The 18,237-nt window shown below is 38.7% G+C and overlaps 1 protein-coding gene across 2 annotated transcripts in view; it reads left to right on the top strand.

Moving 5' to 3' along the window:
- The first annotated feature begins 356 nt into the window (after positions 1-356).
- The window catches only part of LOC311076527 (leucine-rich repeat transmembrane neuronal protein 4), a 117,133-nt gene continuing 99,252 nt past the window's right edge, over positions 357-18,237 (top strand). Inside the window, exons 1-2 of one of the 2 annotated variants that reach the window (XM_084104838.1) lie at positions 357-969; positions 6,106-7,670. In XM_084104838.1, coding sequence (XP_083960964.1) covers positions 966-969; positions 6,106-7,670 — 1,569 coding nt within the window. In that variant the 5' untranslated portion in view covers positions 357-965. The remainder of the gene's footprint in view (positions 970-6,105; positions 7,671-18,237) is intronic. The other variant, XM_084104839.1, reaches the window with a different exon arrangement.

Below are 18,237 nucleotides of genomic sequence, written 5' to 3'. Positions count from 1 at the left end.
CGCAGCAATCCACACAAAGTCGAAATTCAGTTTTCATTTATTTTCGGATAAAGAATCTAAAACTTCAAAAGGAACGTAGAAGCAGTAGGCCTGCATAAAAAAAGATTTTGATATTTGTGATGATTTCTTGTTGGCTCAAGAAATAGATGTCCCTCTTCAGCTGGATCGTGTGTTCTTCTTTTATGGTAGTCGATTTAATAGACTTGTAGTGTCACCCACTCGTTTTCCTCTGGAAATATCGAGTGAGAGTGAAATGAGAGGAGAAGAGATTGCTGCTGGAGATGACAGTTCGCCAGAAGAGGGCATTCGGATTCTGTCTGACAAAGTTATGGTGCGACAGGCGGTTGTGGTTAACCACTCACAATCCTGCTGCATCTCTGTACTGTCGGGAACTGTACAGGAGAGGAGAAACATTCCCGATGGAGTGGAGTACACTTCTAAACAATACTCTCTGAGTGCAATAATTCTGAACTGGATTGAAATCTCTTAAACATCATAATTCTTATTTATAACAAAATATCCACGGATTAATCTACGGTACGCATCATCATCATCTCGGGAAAGACAGTGTTTGCGCATTATGCTGCGATGGAATACACTGAGGTGGAAGGGGATTGCTGGGATTTCCATAAGTTTGACTTGTGGTAGATAACTTGGATTTGGAATCGCGCGTCTCCGGTTCTGTTTGTGACTTGATGTAAAAATGTTAGGATTTAAAATGGATTCTTTCTGTTCGAGTGGATGTTTATTATGAACATTTTGTTTTGAGGGGAATTAAAAGATATGGTAAGTGGTCAGTCAGGAGAGACTGAAGATTTCCCGCGTCTGCTCTGCGGTGGAGGACTACAGGCGGGAACGTGCGCGTGGAAGAACCGAACCATCTGAAGAGAGCGCGTGCCATGCCGTTTCGGGTCTCGAGCGGTAAGCTGTAAAACCTGTGGCGAGGAGTTGACTGAGACGCGGTGATGGGTAAGTTTGACTATCACTCGGACATAAGTGAACATGGAAACCACGGTAGATGTTTATGGTGATAAATTAGGGGGACATTTCCTGCAGTTGAATTATTTTTTTCATTGAGATGTGAATTGTCTTCAAACGGTGTCTATGCATTAAAACAAAAGAGACCGCATGTACTCTGATAAGCATAAAATGTCTATTATGCATGCATTCATATGGTGTTGTCTTTAAGACAATTTGTATGCATATTTATTTTGCATATGATAAGCATATTTCTTGATCAAATCTGACCCTGCATTCACTTCAGTTCACAGTGGTATGATTCTGGTGAGGTACAGTGAAGTGTATCCGTCCATTCATTTATTCGATGTTAATCGATGTTCATTAAGTTTATTCCGATTTTTCGTTTATATATGTTTAAGTGTCTGAAAACCAGAACTGATCTTTGACTTTTTTTTGTCACAATAATATAAATGATCATTTAGGCTACTATCCTACAACAAAAACACATTATGATTAATATTTTATTTAGTTATGCTGCTACTTGTAATATATCGTCAAAATTTTAAATATTTTTAGAAAATGTAGGTTATGTATTGCTGTTATTTATACCATTATATTTATGCAAAGCTGTTTGGTGATCTGGTAGCAAACTGATTTCAGTCTTTGGTGTGGACTTTAGTGATAAGGTCTAAATGTTAAGCTAGATATTTTTCACTAGAGAATCAATGGTTATATGCAAAGTTTGAGTGTCTAAACATTAAATTGAATAACTAATTGTACCTGTAAACATGTTGTGCTTTTCAGTTGGGATCCAAACTGTGCCATCCAACCACAGACCTGACAACCAATTAAGTTGGAAAGTGTGAATATCGGTAAAAAAATAAAGAAATAATAATAAATTGGTCAACTGATTATCAGCCTATCACTATATATATATTTTTTTATCTCTCACTGATTTAAATAGCAGACTGATGCCAAGTCATTTTTTAACACTGGAATGCTAATTGAACCTCATTTTTGTCAAAAAGGCAATTTCTCAGAGTGTGCCCGTGCATTATTGATAGTGTGGAGATCGTACAGCGATAGTTAATATTCTTTCTTAGATTTATATTGGAAAAGGTGCACATTATGTGCATGCATTGTCATGTGTACACTTGTTTTCCAATGCAAGTGTGCATACAATGCTTGGAAGGCTTATAGTTTTGCATTAATTACTTGTTTGAGCAGCTGGAGTTATTTCTTCATCAAAGAAAGGGGAAGCCACATAGATTTTATTTATTGACAGAAAAGCAAATTGACAGTATGCATTGCATCAGTGTTATCAGTGTGATTTTCTATGTTAATTTGCATTTAATTTTGCATTTATTAACGGATGCATTTCGCATGCTTACAACATGTATAACTATTTACCAGAGTTATATTTCTTGCATGTTTTTCATGATTATTGAAACTAAACTCATCATTATTTAACTAAGCACTGCAATTAACTGCAAGTCACAGACCTTCTCATGGCCACATTAGAGTACTTGATTATGGATGTGCTTTCAATCATTTTACAGGGGCTATTTGACAGATATGTGACCTGCTCTGATTGTTATTCGTTAGCGGCATGCGGCGAGATGGCCTTCCACAGCTCGTAAAATGATGAGCTATGCTTGCTGCTTTGCGGCACTGTAGTGGGAGATCTTGACAGCAAACATAAAATAACCAACCTGGTAAAATTTTGGAGCATCACTGTGAAGGGTATGTAGGCCTATACAGAGGCAAAATCAGTTTTACCAAGAGAAGAAAAAGTGTAGATGCATCTAAAATAAGAGAAGTGGCAGAGCAAGTTTGTTACAAATTAATTTTCATTAGACTTCACTTGGATCATTAACTTTATCAGCATCATTTCATTAGCAAATGTCATTAAGCGGATACAGTCTGATTGTCTGGTTAGTGTGAATGGAAGCCAGTGACGTAATTACTTTATTGTACTGCAGCCTGCTTGTGCATCAGTTGTTGGCAAGTGTACGCTCATGGACATAAGCGCATCTGTGCTTTGTTTTTGTGATTGTTATTAATCACAATCATTGGATCCCAAAAATTGTTTGGACTCTGAATGTCATTGCGTTAAATAAGAAGATATCAAACGAAGTGACATTTTTAGGTTCTACATGATAACAATCGATATGGTTTTCAAAAATTAAGACAGTTATTCAGACATTTTCTGGTTGTTAACTAGGTTTAACTGACTTAATACATCCACTAATAATCACATCAAGATCAGCAAGATTTTTTAGGCCATGGTATAATCAGGAACAGAAGGTGCATTAATAATGTTCTTGACCGTTTAAATGTTTGGTCCTGATAAGCCGTTAAATGCAGTGAAGTACCTTATGAATATTTTCTCCTTTTCAACCTTAGAGAACATCTGGTAGAATTACTTTAACATTGTATAGATTCAGATAAACCATTTGGTTCCATGCACGTTTCTAAAGGTGTTATTTAGATGGTTTTGCAATAGATTTGCCTTTAAGCTAAATGTATATTTTGATATTTCATATAACCACTTTCATGATTTCTTGTTATGACAATATTAATGTGTCATCACCACATTATTTGTCTCAGACAGACAGATAATGCCTCAGGAACTATTTCTAGCCAGCTTTGTAAAAGTTGCATCAGGAATGGAATTGAAACCCTTTTACAGTAACACAGTGTGGGTATGAAGGCCGGAAAGATACAGCACAAATGATAAAATCCCATTACTGGAAAATGTCCAGACTTTAGCCAAGACCTTCACATAAAGAACATGCGTATTTTACCCAGACCTCTAACCTCTTGATCCAATGTTTAGTTGTGAATTCACTGCTGATATAAGGCCTCACTTCAACCTCCCATTTGTTTTGACAAGTACAACACCTAGGCTTTCCTTTGTGTAATAAGGAAAGATGGACAAAGGCTGCTAGCAGTCACTGAACATCCAGGCAAATATAAATGATTTGGTTGACTGACAATCATTTAGATTATAATTAGCGACTGATACGATGGCCGAGGCATATCTCTAAGGACATTTCCTTTCATACTGTAGTGGGCTCATGTCCAAGCTTATTGGAAGACAGGCATGTTTGCCATTGCCAGAGAGAAGAATTAAACAACATAGCATGACTGGATTGATTTACACAATCACCACTGTTAATTGGGTCCTGTGTGGTATCATATTGCTGTATAAATGTAATATTTCAAGGGTTTATAATCACAGAACAATTACAATATTTCTTCTCTCATTAATCGTATTAATCTCTGCTTTGAAACTGCTCAACAATTAGGGCTGGGTATTGTCAATTACCTCATAATATGATGCACACCACAATGCACATTTCATGATTCAACATGTCGCAATGTATCACAGCGTCCTAATATAGGATCACGATTGAATCTGCGCCAAACAAGTGTGAGAGATACTTTGTCAGGGAAAGTGAATCTGCTGTATCTGTTTTAAACTCTTTTGCACTGTTTGCTTTAGAGGTCGACCGATAGTGGATTTGACCGATACCGATATTTAGGTTTGACCGATATTTCAACCGATATTTTTTTTTTAATGGATACTGGATTAAAAACAAACATAACACTCCAAGGAAAACAGTGCTGAACTGGAATGTGTTAAATTAAATATATTAATATGAATATATTCAAATGAGAAGTTCTACAGAATGAACTCTACAGAAAATAATTTAAACATTAAAATATTACAGGTCAAATGTGTGTTTCTTTAGCTATAACCTAGAAACATAGCCAATGTAAATTTCATAGGTAACACTTTGCAAGTCCCATTTGTTAACAAGGATGTATTAGCTAGCTTTCATGAACTATATGCATTATGCAATATACGTTTTTACTCCATGTATTATTATTATTTGAGCAATACAATTGTACCTTGATCATTCATGTTAGTTCATAGTACATTAACTAAGGTAATAACAGATAAAATAAAAATTAAAACTCAATTTATAATGTATTAGTAAACGTTGAAATTAACAAACTAACAATGAATAATACTTCTACAACATTTATTAACCTTAGTCAATCCAAAAATGTAATCTTATTGTAAAGTGTTTACCATTTCATATAAATCAAAAGAGTCGTACTTAAAGGTGGCCATCTTTAAATATCTGCAAAGGCCAGAGCATTAAAATTTCATAAATGTATTTTACATGTATAGTCTATCACTTTATTTGCTTCTATAATAGAACACTTGATGATTATCTAATCAAAATAACAATATGTATTGCAGTGATAAAAAATAATAGAATCGAATGCGTTTCTGATTTGTTTATGTTTCTGTCGGCTACATGAACATATCAATGTTGAGTAAAGCAATCACATCACTAGCTTTAAATATGCAACTTCGCCGGGTAATAAATGCATAAAATTGACCAGCTGGATATAAACTAATGCTAACAATTGCGACATTAAACATTTGGGTCAGGTTTGCGTGTGTTTTTCTCACATTGTTTTAACCACTTGAGGTACTAATGTTAGAGTCCTCACAGCCTCGACGGCAAACATACTTCTGTTCTTTCTCTGCTAATGCAGCATCTAATCAACAAATTAATTACTTTATAATGATATGGCAATATGTACTTTAGTGTTCTGTATTCATACCGTTTTGCTGTCAGTGTTTTAAATGCGCATCTGAAGTGTCATGCGCTCTCCGTGAAGCGTGTTCTCTCTGTGCAGCATGCAGCCTCACATGTTACAATAAACAACAAGAGGTGCCAGTGATAGTTATTATTCCGCCTCTAGAGGCCGCTCTCGCTCTGTATAATGCTAGCAGACTCTTCTCAGCGCTCTCGTACTGTGTAATGACAGCGCACCCTTCTCAGCCGCTACAGCAACGGACGCAGCCTGGAAAAATTATCGGTGTGGATTTTTGCCGATAACGATAGTTCCACCAATTAACTATCGGTACCGATATATCGGTAAAACGATGAATCGGTCAACCTCTAGTTTGCTTCACTTTTGCCCAGTATTGTGTCTAGTATTGTATGTACACATTAAATATAAATTGAACTGAATAATCCCGTTTGTAATGGCATGATTTATGTGTTATCAAATGATGTCGATTTTTGACAGTTTTTTCCTTTTCTTTTTGCATTTCAGGCTTTGCCATGAGGCACCGCTGGTTCATGGTGCCACTGCTAATGCAGGCATGGCTCTCTGCCACTCCTTGCTTTGGTGAGCGTCCTTGCCCTCGGAGCTGCCGATGTGATGGCAAGATTGTATACTGTGAGTCTAGTGCATTCCGTGATGTTCCCAAGAACCTCTCTGGTGGCTGTCAAGGCCTGTCCCTGCGGTATAACAGCTTGGCAAGCCTAAAGGCTGGACAATTTGTTGGCCTCAACCAGCTCATTTGGCTGTACCTGGACCACAACTACATTGCCAATGTGGATGCACGTGCTTTTCAAGGGATACGGAGGCTCAAAGAGCTAATATTGAGCTCCAACAAGATCACAATTCTGCATAACACCACATTTCACCTGGTACCAAACTTGAGAAACCTTGACCTTTCTTACAACAAGCTACAAGCTCTGCAGCCGGGGCAGTTCCAGGGTCTACGCAAGCTACTTAGTTTGCACATGCGCTCCAATTCCCTTAAGAATCTTCCCTCTCGCCTTTTTCAGGACTGTCGTAATCTTGAGTTCCTTGACCTTGGCTACAACCGTCTGCGCAGCATTACTCGCAATTCAATGTCTGGCCTGCTGAAGCTAACTGAGCTGCATATTGAGCATAACCAGTTCTCCAAAATCAACTTTTTCAATTTCCCACGCTTCTATAACTTGCGTGCTCTTTACCTACAGTGGAACCGCATTAGGACCATGAGTGAAGGCCTTACGTGGACCTGGACATCATTGCAGAAGCTGGACCTTTCAGGAAATGACCTGCAGGAGATAGATGCAGAAGTGTACCGGGCCATGCCAAATCTGCAGACACTTAACCTGGATTCAAACAAGCTTGTCAATGTGTCTCAAGAAGCTGTGGATGCCTGGATCTCTCTGACTGCAATTAGTCTGGCAGGAAATATGTGGGACTGTGGACCAGTTGTGTGTCCGCTAGTGGCCTGGCTGAGAACCTTCCGTGGAAACAAAGAAATTAATATGATTTGTGCATCACCCAAAGAAGTTCAAGGGGAGAAGGTTATGGATGCAGTTGACGCCAATAGAGTTTGCATGATTGCTCCTGCCATGCCATCAACCGTAATTGCTCCCTCTACCCCTTTTGTCGCCTTTGCACAGACCCCAGCCAGCTCTTTTGTCCCGACTCTTAAATCTGGAGACAGCAGAGGGGGCCTGGGGACATCCTTGGAAGGTACCACCTCTTCAGCGCCTTCTCAGCCGGCTGTCCCACCACCTGAGCAAGACTTCGAACCAGTATCATTCCACAAGATAGTGGCAGGAAGTGTTGCCCTTTTCCTGTCGGTTGCTATGATCCTCCTTGTAATTTATGTCTCGTGGAAGCGCTATCCAAGCAGTGTAAAGCAGCTGCAGGAAAACTCGGCTGCAGCTCGCAAACGTCGGAAAAAGTCACGGGAGACAGAGCGCACACTCAGCACACCATTGCAGGAGTACTATGTGGACTACAAGCCTAATAACACAGAGGGCACAGATGTGCTAGTCAATGGTACTGGACCATGCACCTACACCATCTCTGGCTCCAGAGAATGTGAGGTAAGACTCCATACCTTGACTTACAATCCATTGGGTTTGGTGGGAAAAGAGGTAAATTCTTTAGCTGCTTAAAAAAAGTCCTTCTGTTGTTGTGCTGTGTTTGATGCCATTTTTAGAAGATTGTTGCGCGGGAGGGATATGTTTTTGGCAGGGATATATTTTAGGAGGGACACATTTTTTAAATGTTTTTGGCACAGTATGCGATTTGTTTAACCTCAGATGAGGTGTTAATTTACAATTACATATTGATTTGTTAGTGCATATTTGAGGAGTCCTGTTAATTCATTTGATTTTTTTGTTTTATTCTAGGCTGTAACATAATGCATTTATACAAGTGTGCCTGAAATACTTTCTTCTACCTGGTAGACATATACTTGAAGATGATAGGGTGGTTTTAATTATGCTCTCTCAGGCAGGCTCTTGCTTCTTCCTTTATCCCATAAAGATGTGTGATTCTTTAAAAAAATTCAGCTATAGTAATCACAGGATAACAAACTCCCTAAAAAAACTGCTGCTTCACAATTATTTATTTGTCCTCATTAAAATATGTGTGTGTGCTTAACTGCTCCCAAGACCAAAATGGAATGGTTTTGTCTATGGGGAACTTCAAACACATCCTGTTAGTGAAAAACCTTCTAACCATCCTTCTAATCCTGACTCCTATACACTCATTGGTTCTTTCAACACTGTTTGATCCATGTTCAATGAAACGGCTCTATTTCTATATTTTCTCTCTTCTTTTCTTTTCATGATCTTCCCGGGGCTATGAGAATGTCTTTAAGGACACCCCCACTTTGTCTTCCAAGGGCTCTTTTTGACTTCTTCCATGTGTATCACTTCATACCTATTTTTTTAGCCTCTTATCTTTGCTTCACACTCGTTTTTCTCTCTTGAATCATCTCTCCCTCATTTTAGATCACCCCCTTTTATACTTCAGCACAACTTGCAGTTCCAATTTACAAAATACTAATTTTCTCAGTGTGTCACTCAGGACTTCGCTGACATATGTGTTGGCAGCTGGGGTCAATTGATGCATTTTAAGGAGCTGGTTTTGTGTGTTGTTTGTATGCTTCACTATATTTACATATGTTCATGCTTTTCCCAAGGCAACTGTTACCGTTACTCCTTCGGGCTAAGAAACCTGCCAGTAAGGTGTCATTAAACCTGCCAGTAAGGTGTCATGACACAGTAAGGTGTCATTAAAGGCAGACCTGCCTCTGGCAGAGCCATGATAGGGCATATGTGCTGTGGCTAGCAAGACAGACCTGAGTGAAACAAGAAAGGCAGGTAGACATGCTAGCAGGCCGATTGGCATGATGGTAAACAGGTGATGCCAAATCAAGTCGCAGGAAGAGAAGACTATAAAGGTGGGTGAGAGCACAAAGGCACACAGAATGGCATTCTGACAGTGACGTTGACCTCTCCACATGGGCCCGTGTCCGTTCTCTGATCTGTCGCCTCAAAGCGTTTTTGAAGTGATCAGAGGTGCACTTTAGAGTCCAGCAGATTGGCATATTTTTCTCTTGTGATTTCCCCAAGTCAAGGAACAAACTTTTTTTCTTTATTACGTACAAATCCCTAAGTCTCTTATAGCATTTTTGCCCTTATGATGATATATCTTGGTAACACAAGAAAGAACAACTGAAAGAAGAAAACAGTTTGTCTGTAGTACACTACTTTACATGTTTTCCATTATAAAGTAATTATATCCATTTGGTCACTTTTATGCATTCGTTAGCCAGCGAGGTTGCACATTTAAAGCTAGTGACATGAGATAGCTAATTGATATGATCATGCAGCTGACAGAAACAATAAACAAATCAGAATTGCATTCGATTTCAATTCTTTTTTTATCATCACTTTAATACATATTTTGTTATGTATTATTATACATTTGTTACAAAATAAAAGCAAATAATGTGTGAGAGTCTAATGTAAATGCTATGGCCTTTGTGTAGATATTTAAAAAATGACCATCTTTAAGCACGACTGTTTGTATCTATATGAAATGGTATCTTTTTACAATAAAATTCCATTTCTAACATTAACTAAGGTTAATAAATTCTCTAGAAGTTCCTTGTTAGATTGTTAATTTTAACATTTACTAATACATTTTAAAAATGTTTAAGTTCTATTCATTTTAGTTAATGTTCTATGAACTAACATGCAAGTAAAGTTATGATTAATATATTTATAATTAATATTTATATATTTTATATATTTAAATTGTAAAATATTTCAAGTACAGTACATTTTCATGGTTCAGTACAGTTTTTTCTTTCTTTTTTTGTAATAAAGTTCAGCCCTATTTACTTGGAATGTTATGTTTGTTTTTATTCAGTATCAATTTGAAAAACTATCGGTTGATAAACCGGTTATCGGTCAGTGTGGTCCAACCTACCTTATCGTTATCGGTAAAATATGGATATCCAACATTATCGTTATCGGTAAAATCCACTATCGGTTGAACTCTACTCACTTTGAGATGAATGGAACTGGTAATGGTGCTTTCTACAGGTACTAAAGACCTCCTTGCTTAGACCTTGCTAACTATTGCCTAAATTTTGTGTGACCTGTCCATAATCATCGAAAGGCTTCATGTTGAGGTCACTTAGTTGACCTGTTTCCATAATGTTTTCCATTAATAGTCTATAATTCTGAATTGTTTGCCTCCTTTTTTCCTTCTGCCGTCCTCCATACCACAGCATTGCTACATCAACACTAATGTGGTTTGGCTTCCCTCCCGTGCAGCAAAGCGCACGTCACCCATGATTGATGAGTTCTATTCTCTCTCCTGCGATTTGGTATTCCACACGCACACCTGATTTACGGGCTTTTCACATCAAGCCAAAAGACTAGATTCAAACACACAGTTCAGATTGCTCCTGTCTTGAAAACCAGTGTTCTTCTCATGCCTTACATCACTTCTGTTGCGAATCACAAATGGCATAAAGGTGTGGAAGAGACTGCTAAGAGGGATTGTCCTCTGACCTCACTTTGAGAGAGGTTCTCCGTTAAACTGTCATGCAATTTGGACACCTTTCATCGTAAAATATAAAGCCAAGATCTAATGTCTTCTTTGATCGATTTAGATCAACCGAAGGTCTTTATCTTCAGAACTCATAAAGGCTCAACTGTGGATGAAGTACCCGTTCTATCCATTTATTTAGGTGATGAACTTTGTTTTACTGAACAGTCATCATGCTATAGCAGACTAGAACTGCACTATTATTTTTCTTGATAATGTAGTTGTGATTTATTCTTTTTGTTTAATACAATTACCATTTAAATACTTGTGCAAAAACATGGCATTTATAATAGGTAACAAGTTCTTCCATTTCCAGTATTTATTATTGTAGTTGTTGGGAGATTTGTCACCAGTTTGTTGTCACCAAACCGATCAGTTATCCTTACATTGCAAGCTTTTACCTCATCACATGTTCTCACAAAACATAAAATACTCACATGAGTGCAGGAATAAGGGCTTCACACTGCCAGGCCCATTGGGGCTATTGTACATGTACGTATATCCTTAGGCGCTGAAATCATCAAGCGTGTTTTTGAAGGCACCTCATTTAATATTAATTATTTTTAGTTGTGAGCAATTAGGCCAGTACCATCACATTTTGTCGTATTGTACATTATGTTGCTGTCGCATTTGTATTAAAAGCTTAACCTGTCAGCCCGTGATGCGTTTCGTGGTTTTAAAAGTGCTCTAATTGCTTTTGTAGAAAAAACAAAAAAACAAGAACTTTGCTTCGGTGTAACAGTGGAAGGCCTACAACAAGGGCATTAATCATCATTAGACTCAACAAATTTTAGTTAACAAATTGGTGTTGAACAGTACCTTTGACCCCTGCAAATAATGAAAATGGACTAATCCCCCATTTCCCCCCCTCCACCAAACAGACAAAAGTGCCTGCTGGAGATTAACGTTCAGACCACAAATCTGGTTAGCAGTTCAGAATGGGCTCATGAATTAAAAACTAGGAACTATACTAAACTAGGGAGAGAAAGGTGAAGTAGAAAAAAATGCACACACAATTAAGTCCATTGTGCTCACTGATCAAAAAAGGCAAACTATTTATATTTTTATAAGTCAAATGAGTGAAAGAGTGGTAGGTGTGTGACTCCCTTAATCAAGCAAATTATGCATGTTTTTGGGATGTGATCTAGTATTTTAAAATGGTATAATGCATGCATCTCCCTGTGTTAATAAGAAAATTGACTCATTTCTTTGCATGTTAAAGTAAACTGCCTACACATTTTCATTCATTATTTTCTTAAAAAAATTCTCTTATCTATTTTTTTTTTTCTCTTAATCTCCATGTTTTTATTTGAAATGGAAATTCAACTTGTACCCCTTGACATGATGCTTTTTTTTTTTGCTAACATGGGATAAGTTTGGACCACTCTCTCTCTCTCTCTCTCTGTCTCTCTCTCTCTCTCTCTCTCTCTCTCTCTCTCTCTTTTAAAGTCAAATGTCTCTGTCTGTTTCTATTATAGATGCGTTCTTCTAATTTCAGTTGATACCACACATCCTGAAATATAATCAGGAGTATTAATTGCACCTTTAGCACATTTCTCTTTGAGAAGAGAATGGTTTAAAGGCCGCGTTATTCAGTGTGTTGACGTAATTTCCACTGAAAACGGAAGTCAGGGCGGAACATATTGAGCAGATCCTCCCCTTTTTTCAAATAGTCAATAGCATTTTATTTAAATCAGAGCTCTGCCGGAGCCGTTGAGTTTGGCAAAGCCACATTTGACTGCTTATGACAGCCACGGTCTAATAGATTCCCTATAGATGAAACTGTTACTAAAGCAAAACAGTGAACAAAATCATGCTGAGGATGTGTAGTTTGAAAAGTGTGTAAGTTATGTTGGGGCATGGCACCGGTGTTATCTCTTCTACTCGCCAGTGCTGTTTCTAATGCTGAGTCTGTCTAACTGTTTCTCCTCCTAATCTCCTTCATTCTGTGCAGAATTCAAATGGGTCCGATACGTTTTGTGGGCGACTCGCGCAAATGATCCGCTCTGTGCTGTCGTGTCTCTGAACCAGAGCCTGTGTGCGCACAGCAGTGGTTCGCATGACACTAATACAAATCCAGACTTCATACACCCCAATATAAAGCATATTTACACAGTCTGAATCCTTACCTATCCCCTATAATAGCGCACTATGTGCCATTAACCTTATAGAAAATAGTAAATGTGTGAACGAATTACCGATTTCAGCCACAGCTTCAGCGTCTGTTAAGTGTAGGTGGTGGGACGCTTCAGATTTTAGAGAGCATTTGATTGGGTTACACTTCATTTTAGGGTGACGTAGTTACATAGTACTTATTCAAATAAGTACAACATGTACCTACTATAGAGTTACGGTTAGGGTTAGGGTTTGGTTTAAGGGTTAGTTACTTGTAATTGTGTATAGTTTACTGTTATTACTATAGTAAGTAGCTACATAGTAAGTAAGTAAGTACATGTAGTAACGTATAACTACGTCACCTTAAAATAAAATGTTACCTTTGATTGGACAGAAAATATGATATGAAGCTGAAGTGCAGAGTGATGCCATCAAAATTGTTGATCCATATTGATGGAAGTTATAGAGACTGAAAATTTTCAACGCTTATATCTTCCAAATGCAAATTTTGTTGTGGAGCACACTAGCTGATAAACTTGAGGCTAACCTATTCATACTAAAAGCCAAAAAACTTCAATTTGGATTTTATGGGGGCTTTAACTATAAAGTTGCACAGCTTACCCCACTTTCTCCTACTGCAAATGAATATTACTGAATGAGTCCAGCAGAAAAGAATATTATCTGATAGTAAAAGAAGTCAGAAGGGATGAGAGTGAGAGGAATCTGTTCTAGATTCTGTGAGTCACAGCCCATTTAATTTAGTACAAATCATGTTTTTTAATGTCTGCGGAGTACATTATAATTTATTGGGATTATCATAAACTTGAGCTTGCAGCCTGGCACAAGGGCATTCCAGCCTCCCACTCCAGGATGACTTTCTGATAGTGAGCCTGTACGTCAATCATCATGAAACGGCTAGCCGCACTTTCTGATTTTTGTCCCAGTATCTTCAGGTTGGCAAAGCTTTGGCACCTGATAAATATTTATGCCCATCATGCCTGTCATTTTTGGCCAAGGATTCTACATAGAGAACAGGACTGAAGGGTCCTCATCGTTTGCTCCAGCGAGCAGGGTGGAGGAACAGAACTAATGAGGGCTCTCGCTGCAAAAGTGGCCCCTCATGTCTGCTCATGAAATCAGTGCAATTGAGAAGAGAGAGTGCTCTTTTTGGGGGGGAATTGTGGGGGGTGGGGGGTGGGGGGTGGGAATTGTGAGAGAGGGTTGTTTTGTGTCCCAGATGGCCTCTTGTAACTCAGTGTTATGAAAAACATAGTTGAAGTGATTTGATGCCTAATTGGATTGTACGGGGGGCTGGTCCAAGTCGTCTATTTAAAGAATAGATGTTGTTTTGAGGCTTTTGTAAATGACAGTCTTCTGGAGTGCAGGCGCCCTTGGCTGCAAAGTGGCTGTAATTCAATGGTTTATTCACATCTGAACTCCCATAAATCTTTAGTACTCTTTTACTAGATTGGTGACATAAGCAAAAACCACGGATTGCACCGATACGCACCGATACGTAAATGTCCAAGAGGACACACTGACAATAAAGTTAAATCTAAATCTAAAAAATGCAAACACAAGGAAGTGAATAATTAATTACTGTATATCTAAAATCTTCTATCATGGTTTGATTCATTTTATATTGGAGTAGAGGTGTGTGTGTGTGTGTGTGTGTGTGTGTTTACATATACAGACCCTTTCCAAAAAATTAGAATATCATGGAAAAGTTTTTATTTCCATAATTCCATTCAAAACGTTAAACTTCCATAGATTATAGATTCAGGGCCCACAACTTAAACGATTTCAAGTATTTAGTTGTTTATTTGTACTTAATTTGGGCTTCCAGCTCATAAAACCCACGAAAACAGGATTTCAAAAAATTAGAATATTACATGAAATCACACAGTAATTACACAGTGATACCATGGTCATTGAACCAGGTTTTGGTTCTTTTGGCAGTGTGGGCAGGTGCAAATCCTGCTGGAAAATGAAGGAAGCATGAAGTGCTCTGAAAATGTCCTGGTAGACGGCTGCGTTGACTCTGGATTTAATAAAGCACAGTGGACCAAAGTCCTCTTTTCTGATGAGAGCAAATTTTGCATCTCATTTGGAAACCAAGGTCCCAGAGTCTGGAAGAAGAATGGAGAGGCACACAATCCAAGATGCTTGAAGTCCAGTGTGAAGTTTCCACAGTCTGTGTTGGTTTGGGGAGCCATGTCATCGGCTGGTGTTGGTCCACTGTGCTGTCCACTCAACGCAGCCGTCTACCAGGACATTTTCAGTGCACTTCATGCTTCCTTCAGCAGACAAGCTTTATGGAGATGCTGACTTCATTTTCCAGCAGGATTTGCACCTGTCCACACTGCCAAAATAACCAAAACCTGGTTCAATGACCATGGTATCACTGTGTAATTACTGTGTGATTTCATGTAATATTCTATTTTTTTTGAAATCCTGTTTTTGTGGGTTTTATGAGCTGGAAGCCCAAATTATGTACAAATAAACAACTAAATACTTGAAATCGTTTAAGTTGTGGGCCTTGAATCTATAATCTATGGAAGTTTAATGTTTTGAATGGAATTATGGAAATAAATAAACTTTTCCATGATATTCTGATTTTTTGGAAAGGGTCTGTATATACGTATTTACATTATTTTTACATATAGAGTCGTTTAAGTTAATAACACTGTTAAAATTAAATTTTTAGCAAATCTCAAAATTAATATCCATTTTCATACTGTTCTGAACTGTAAATGACTGATTTTCGTTGTTAGTGTCTTATTTTTTACAAAACAATGCAACACTTTCAAAATTAGTAATTTATCAGTTAAAACAATGATCAGCTTCAGCTTGTCAGTATCAGAAAGTACTTTAATATCTATGCATTTCTATTTTTATTTGTTATTTTTTTGGGGGAAATTGTTGGATGCTTGGGCTGGAATCACTACCTCACGGAGCGATACAACTTGCTGCCTCAGGCTATAATTTTACGCTTGATGTCAGATTTTTTAATTACGTTGTGGGATAATTTTGTGGTATAAGTGGTATAGCATGTTTTACACATTTCTCCCATCACACATAATATATACCATCATACCGCCCAGCCTTACCTTGTATTTGCCCACAAAGGTAACCAAGTTACTCTCCCACTGTACATTACAGACTTATGTACATTCCAAAGACCAGAACCCTAAAGTCCGTCCAACAACAATGTGGCGTGTTTTATGAGGGGATGGAGGGTGGTGCTGGCAGGAAACACAGTGGGAGAATGAGAGGCAGGCAGACTGAAAGCCTAATTAATCCGGCCTTCTTTAATTAGCCTATGTCCCCTCCATTATGTGCTTTCCAATGTGTTCACTCCATTTCTCTCTCTCTCGCTCTCTATCTCAGCAGTTTTTACTGTGTCCTTTCTCTTTCTCTTTATTTGCTGCTCTTTCTCTATTCATCTTTTTCACAGCCACTATTTGTTCTGTTCTTTCGTTCCCTTTTCTTGCGTCTGTCTCTCTATCTTCCCGTCTCTCTTTCTCTCTTCGCCTTGCGAGGACATCGGCAATATGCTTCGGTGTGATAAACAAGCTCTCTCCGTCACAGAGGGCAGCAGAGGCAACGGCGTAGGTGTATAAGCCTGCGTGGTGCGTCTCTGACGGATGGAGAGAGAGACAAAAGCACAGCTGTGGACTGATATCGAGGGCTTGTTTTCCTGACCGGGCATTGTTTGTAAAGCGCTCGGAGACGCCGGAATGGGAGATCTGGTCATTGTGTTCAGTGTCTGGCCCACGGCCCTGGGCTTGAGCCCTCCCATGTGCTCATGTCGATTAGGATCATGTCATGGCTTGAGCAGGCATTTGGCCCAGTGGGCACACGTGAAGCTCTTACCTCTCAAGTACACGGCGCATGGTGGGCTAGAGCATGTTTCTCGTTCAGAGGCTCAGTTTTGAGCAGAAGAATACCGCTGATTATTATTATAGTGCAGCGACGCAAGGGTAGAATTAGCAGAACCTCAAATGTCAAGACTCCACACAGCACATACGTTTGTAAAGAAATGGTGTTGTCAGCTTCAACGGCTGTTTATTCATTTTTAAGGCAGAGGTTCATTGTGCTTGAATGGATAGAACACACACAAATTTAAATCTTGTCATCTTCTAGTCACTTTCTTGTCATTCCAAACCTGCATGACTTCTGCTGATGAACAAAGTTTGAACCTCCTTTAAAACGTTTAGGGTACGTCTACATTAATCCGGATACATTTGAAAACGGCGTTTTCGTTTAGAAACACTCTTCGTCCACACTAGCGTTTTCAGGCAGAAAACAGAAAACGCTAAATTCACCTTACTGCGCATGCGTAACACCTCACAAAAGCGTACAAAATGGTACAAAATGTGTCACATGACTAAACTTGCGTCATGGTTTTTTAAATACCTCCATTTTGACAGTCCACACTACAACGAAAACATATTAGTGTGGACAAGGCCTTAGTCTACCATCAATTGGAAATTTGAAAAATTATTTCTAATAGATGATGATAATTAAATGAAGCAGAACCCATCTACATTCCTGCCAATGGCCCACTGCATGATAGATATGTATATTTTTTCTCTCTCTTTTAAAGATGGTCTATTTGCATATCAAGGTCATCTCCCCTTCCTCACGACCATGGCAGTCGCCACATTTCTCTTTGGCTCTTTTGTCATGACTTCTTCTTTTTCATCTTTGGAGAGGGCAGATTAAGGAAGGTTGAGGAAATGAAATGAGTATGATAGAGCCTTCATTGTGGAAGGAGAGGTGATGTGGGAAATGACCTTTTAAGTTGTGTCTCAGAAATGTATTCCCCAATGGTTAGACATTTTTTTGACAGACAGCTTGTCAAGTGGGTATAATTGCCAGAATTCAGTTTTTACAATAATTTCATCCTAGAGTATATTGGATGTAGACATGTGCCGGTATTCGGTAATGCGATAAATCGCGGTAATGAATATGCACGATATTGTTATCGCGGGCACTTCAAAATACCGTGAAAAATAATAGATCAGAATTTATATTTATAGAACGCGCATTAGCTTATTTTCCATCAACCGCTTAAACAAACACTGCATATGCTGCGCGAAACACGTGCGCACTCTGATGTAAACAATCCCCCACATGTAGAAGCACTGTGTGCATGCGGCTCAGTGCGCACTAATGTAAACAATCCTCACACGGAGAAGAAGCATGGCGAAAGGAGGAACGCTGCCGACGATTTATCCATAGACAGTAAAATAAAGGATTTATCCCCCTTCTAAAAGCAGGGCTGCCAACTTCAGACTCACGCAATTTAACGTACACTTTTCACACGCTCTCGCGCCACACATCCATTTTCTCACGCAGAGAAAAATCACGGAGCAAAGAGGACACGGAGACCGACAGACTAGACAGAGCAGGTTACTT

This window comes from Abramis brama (assembly GCF_963993115.1).
Source record: "Abramis brama genome assembly, chromosome: 25".
Taxonomy (NCBI): domain Eukaryota; kingdom Metazoa; phylum Chordata; class Actinopteri; order Cypriniformes; family Leuciscidae; genus Abramis; species Abramis brama.
The sequence above is the reverse complement of the archived record's forward strand: the minus strand, read 5'-3'. Positions and strand labels throughout refer to the sequence as shown.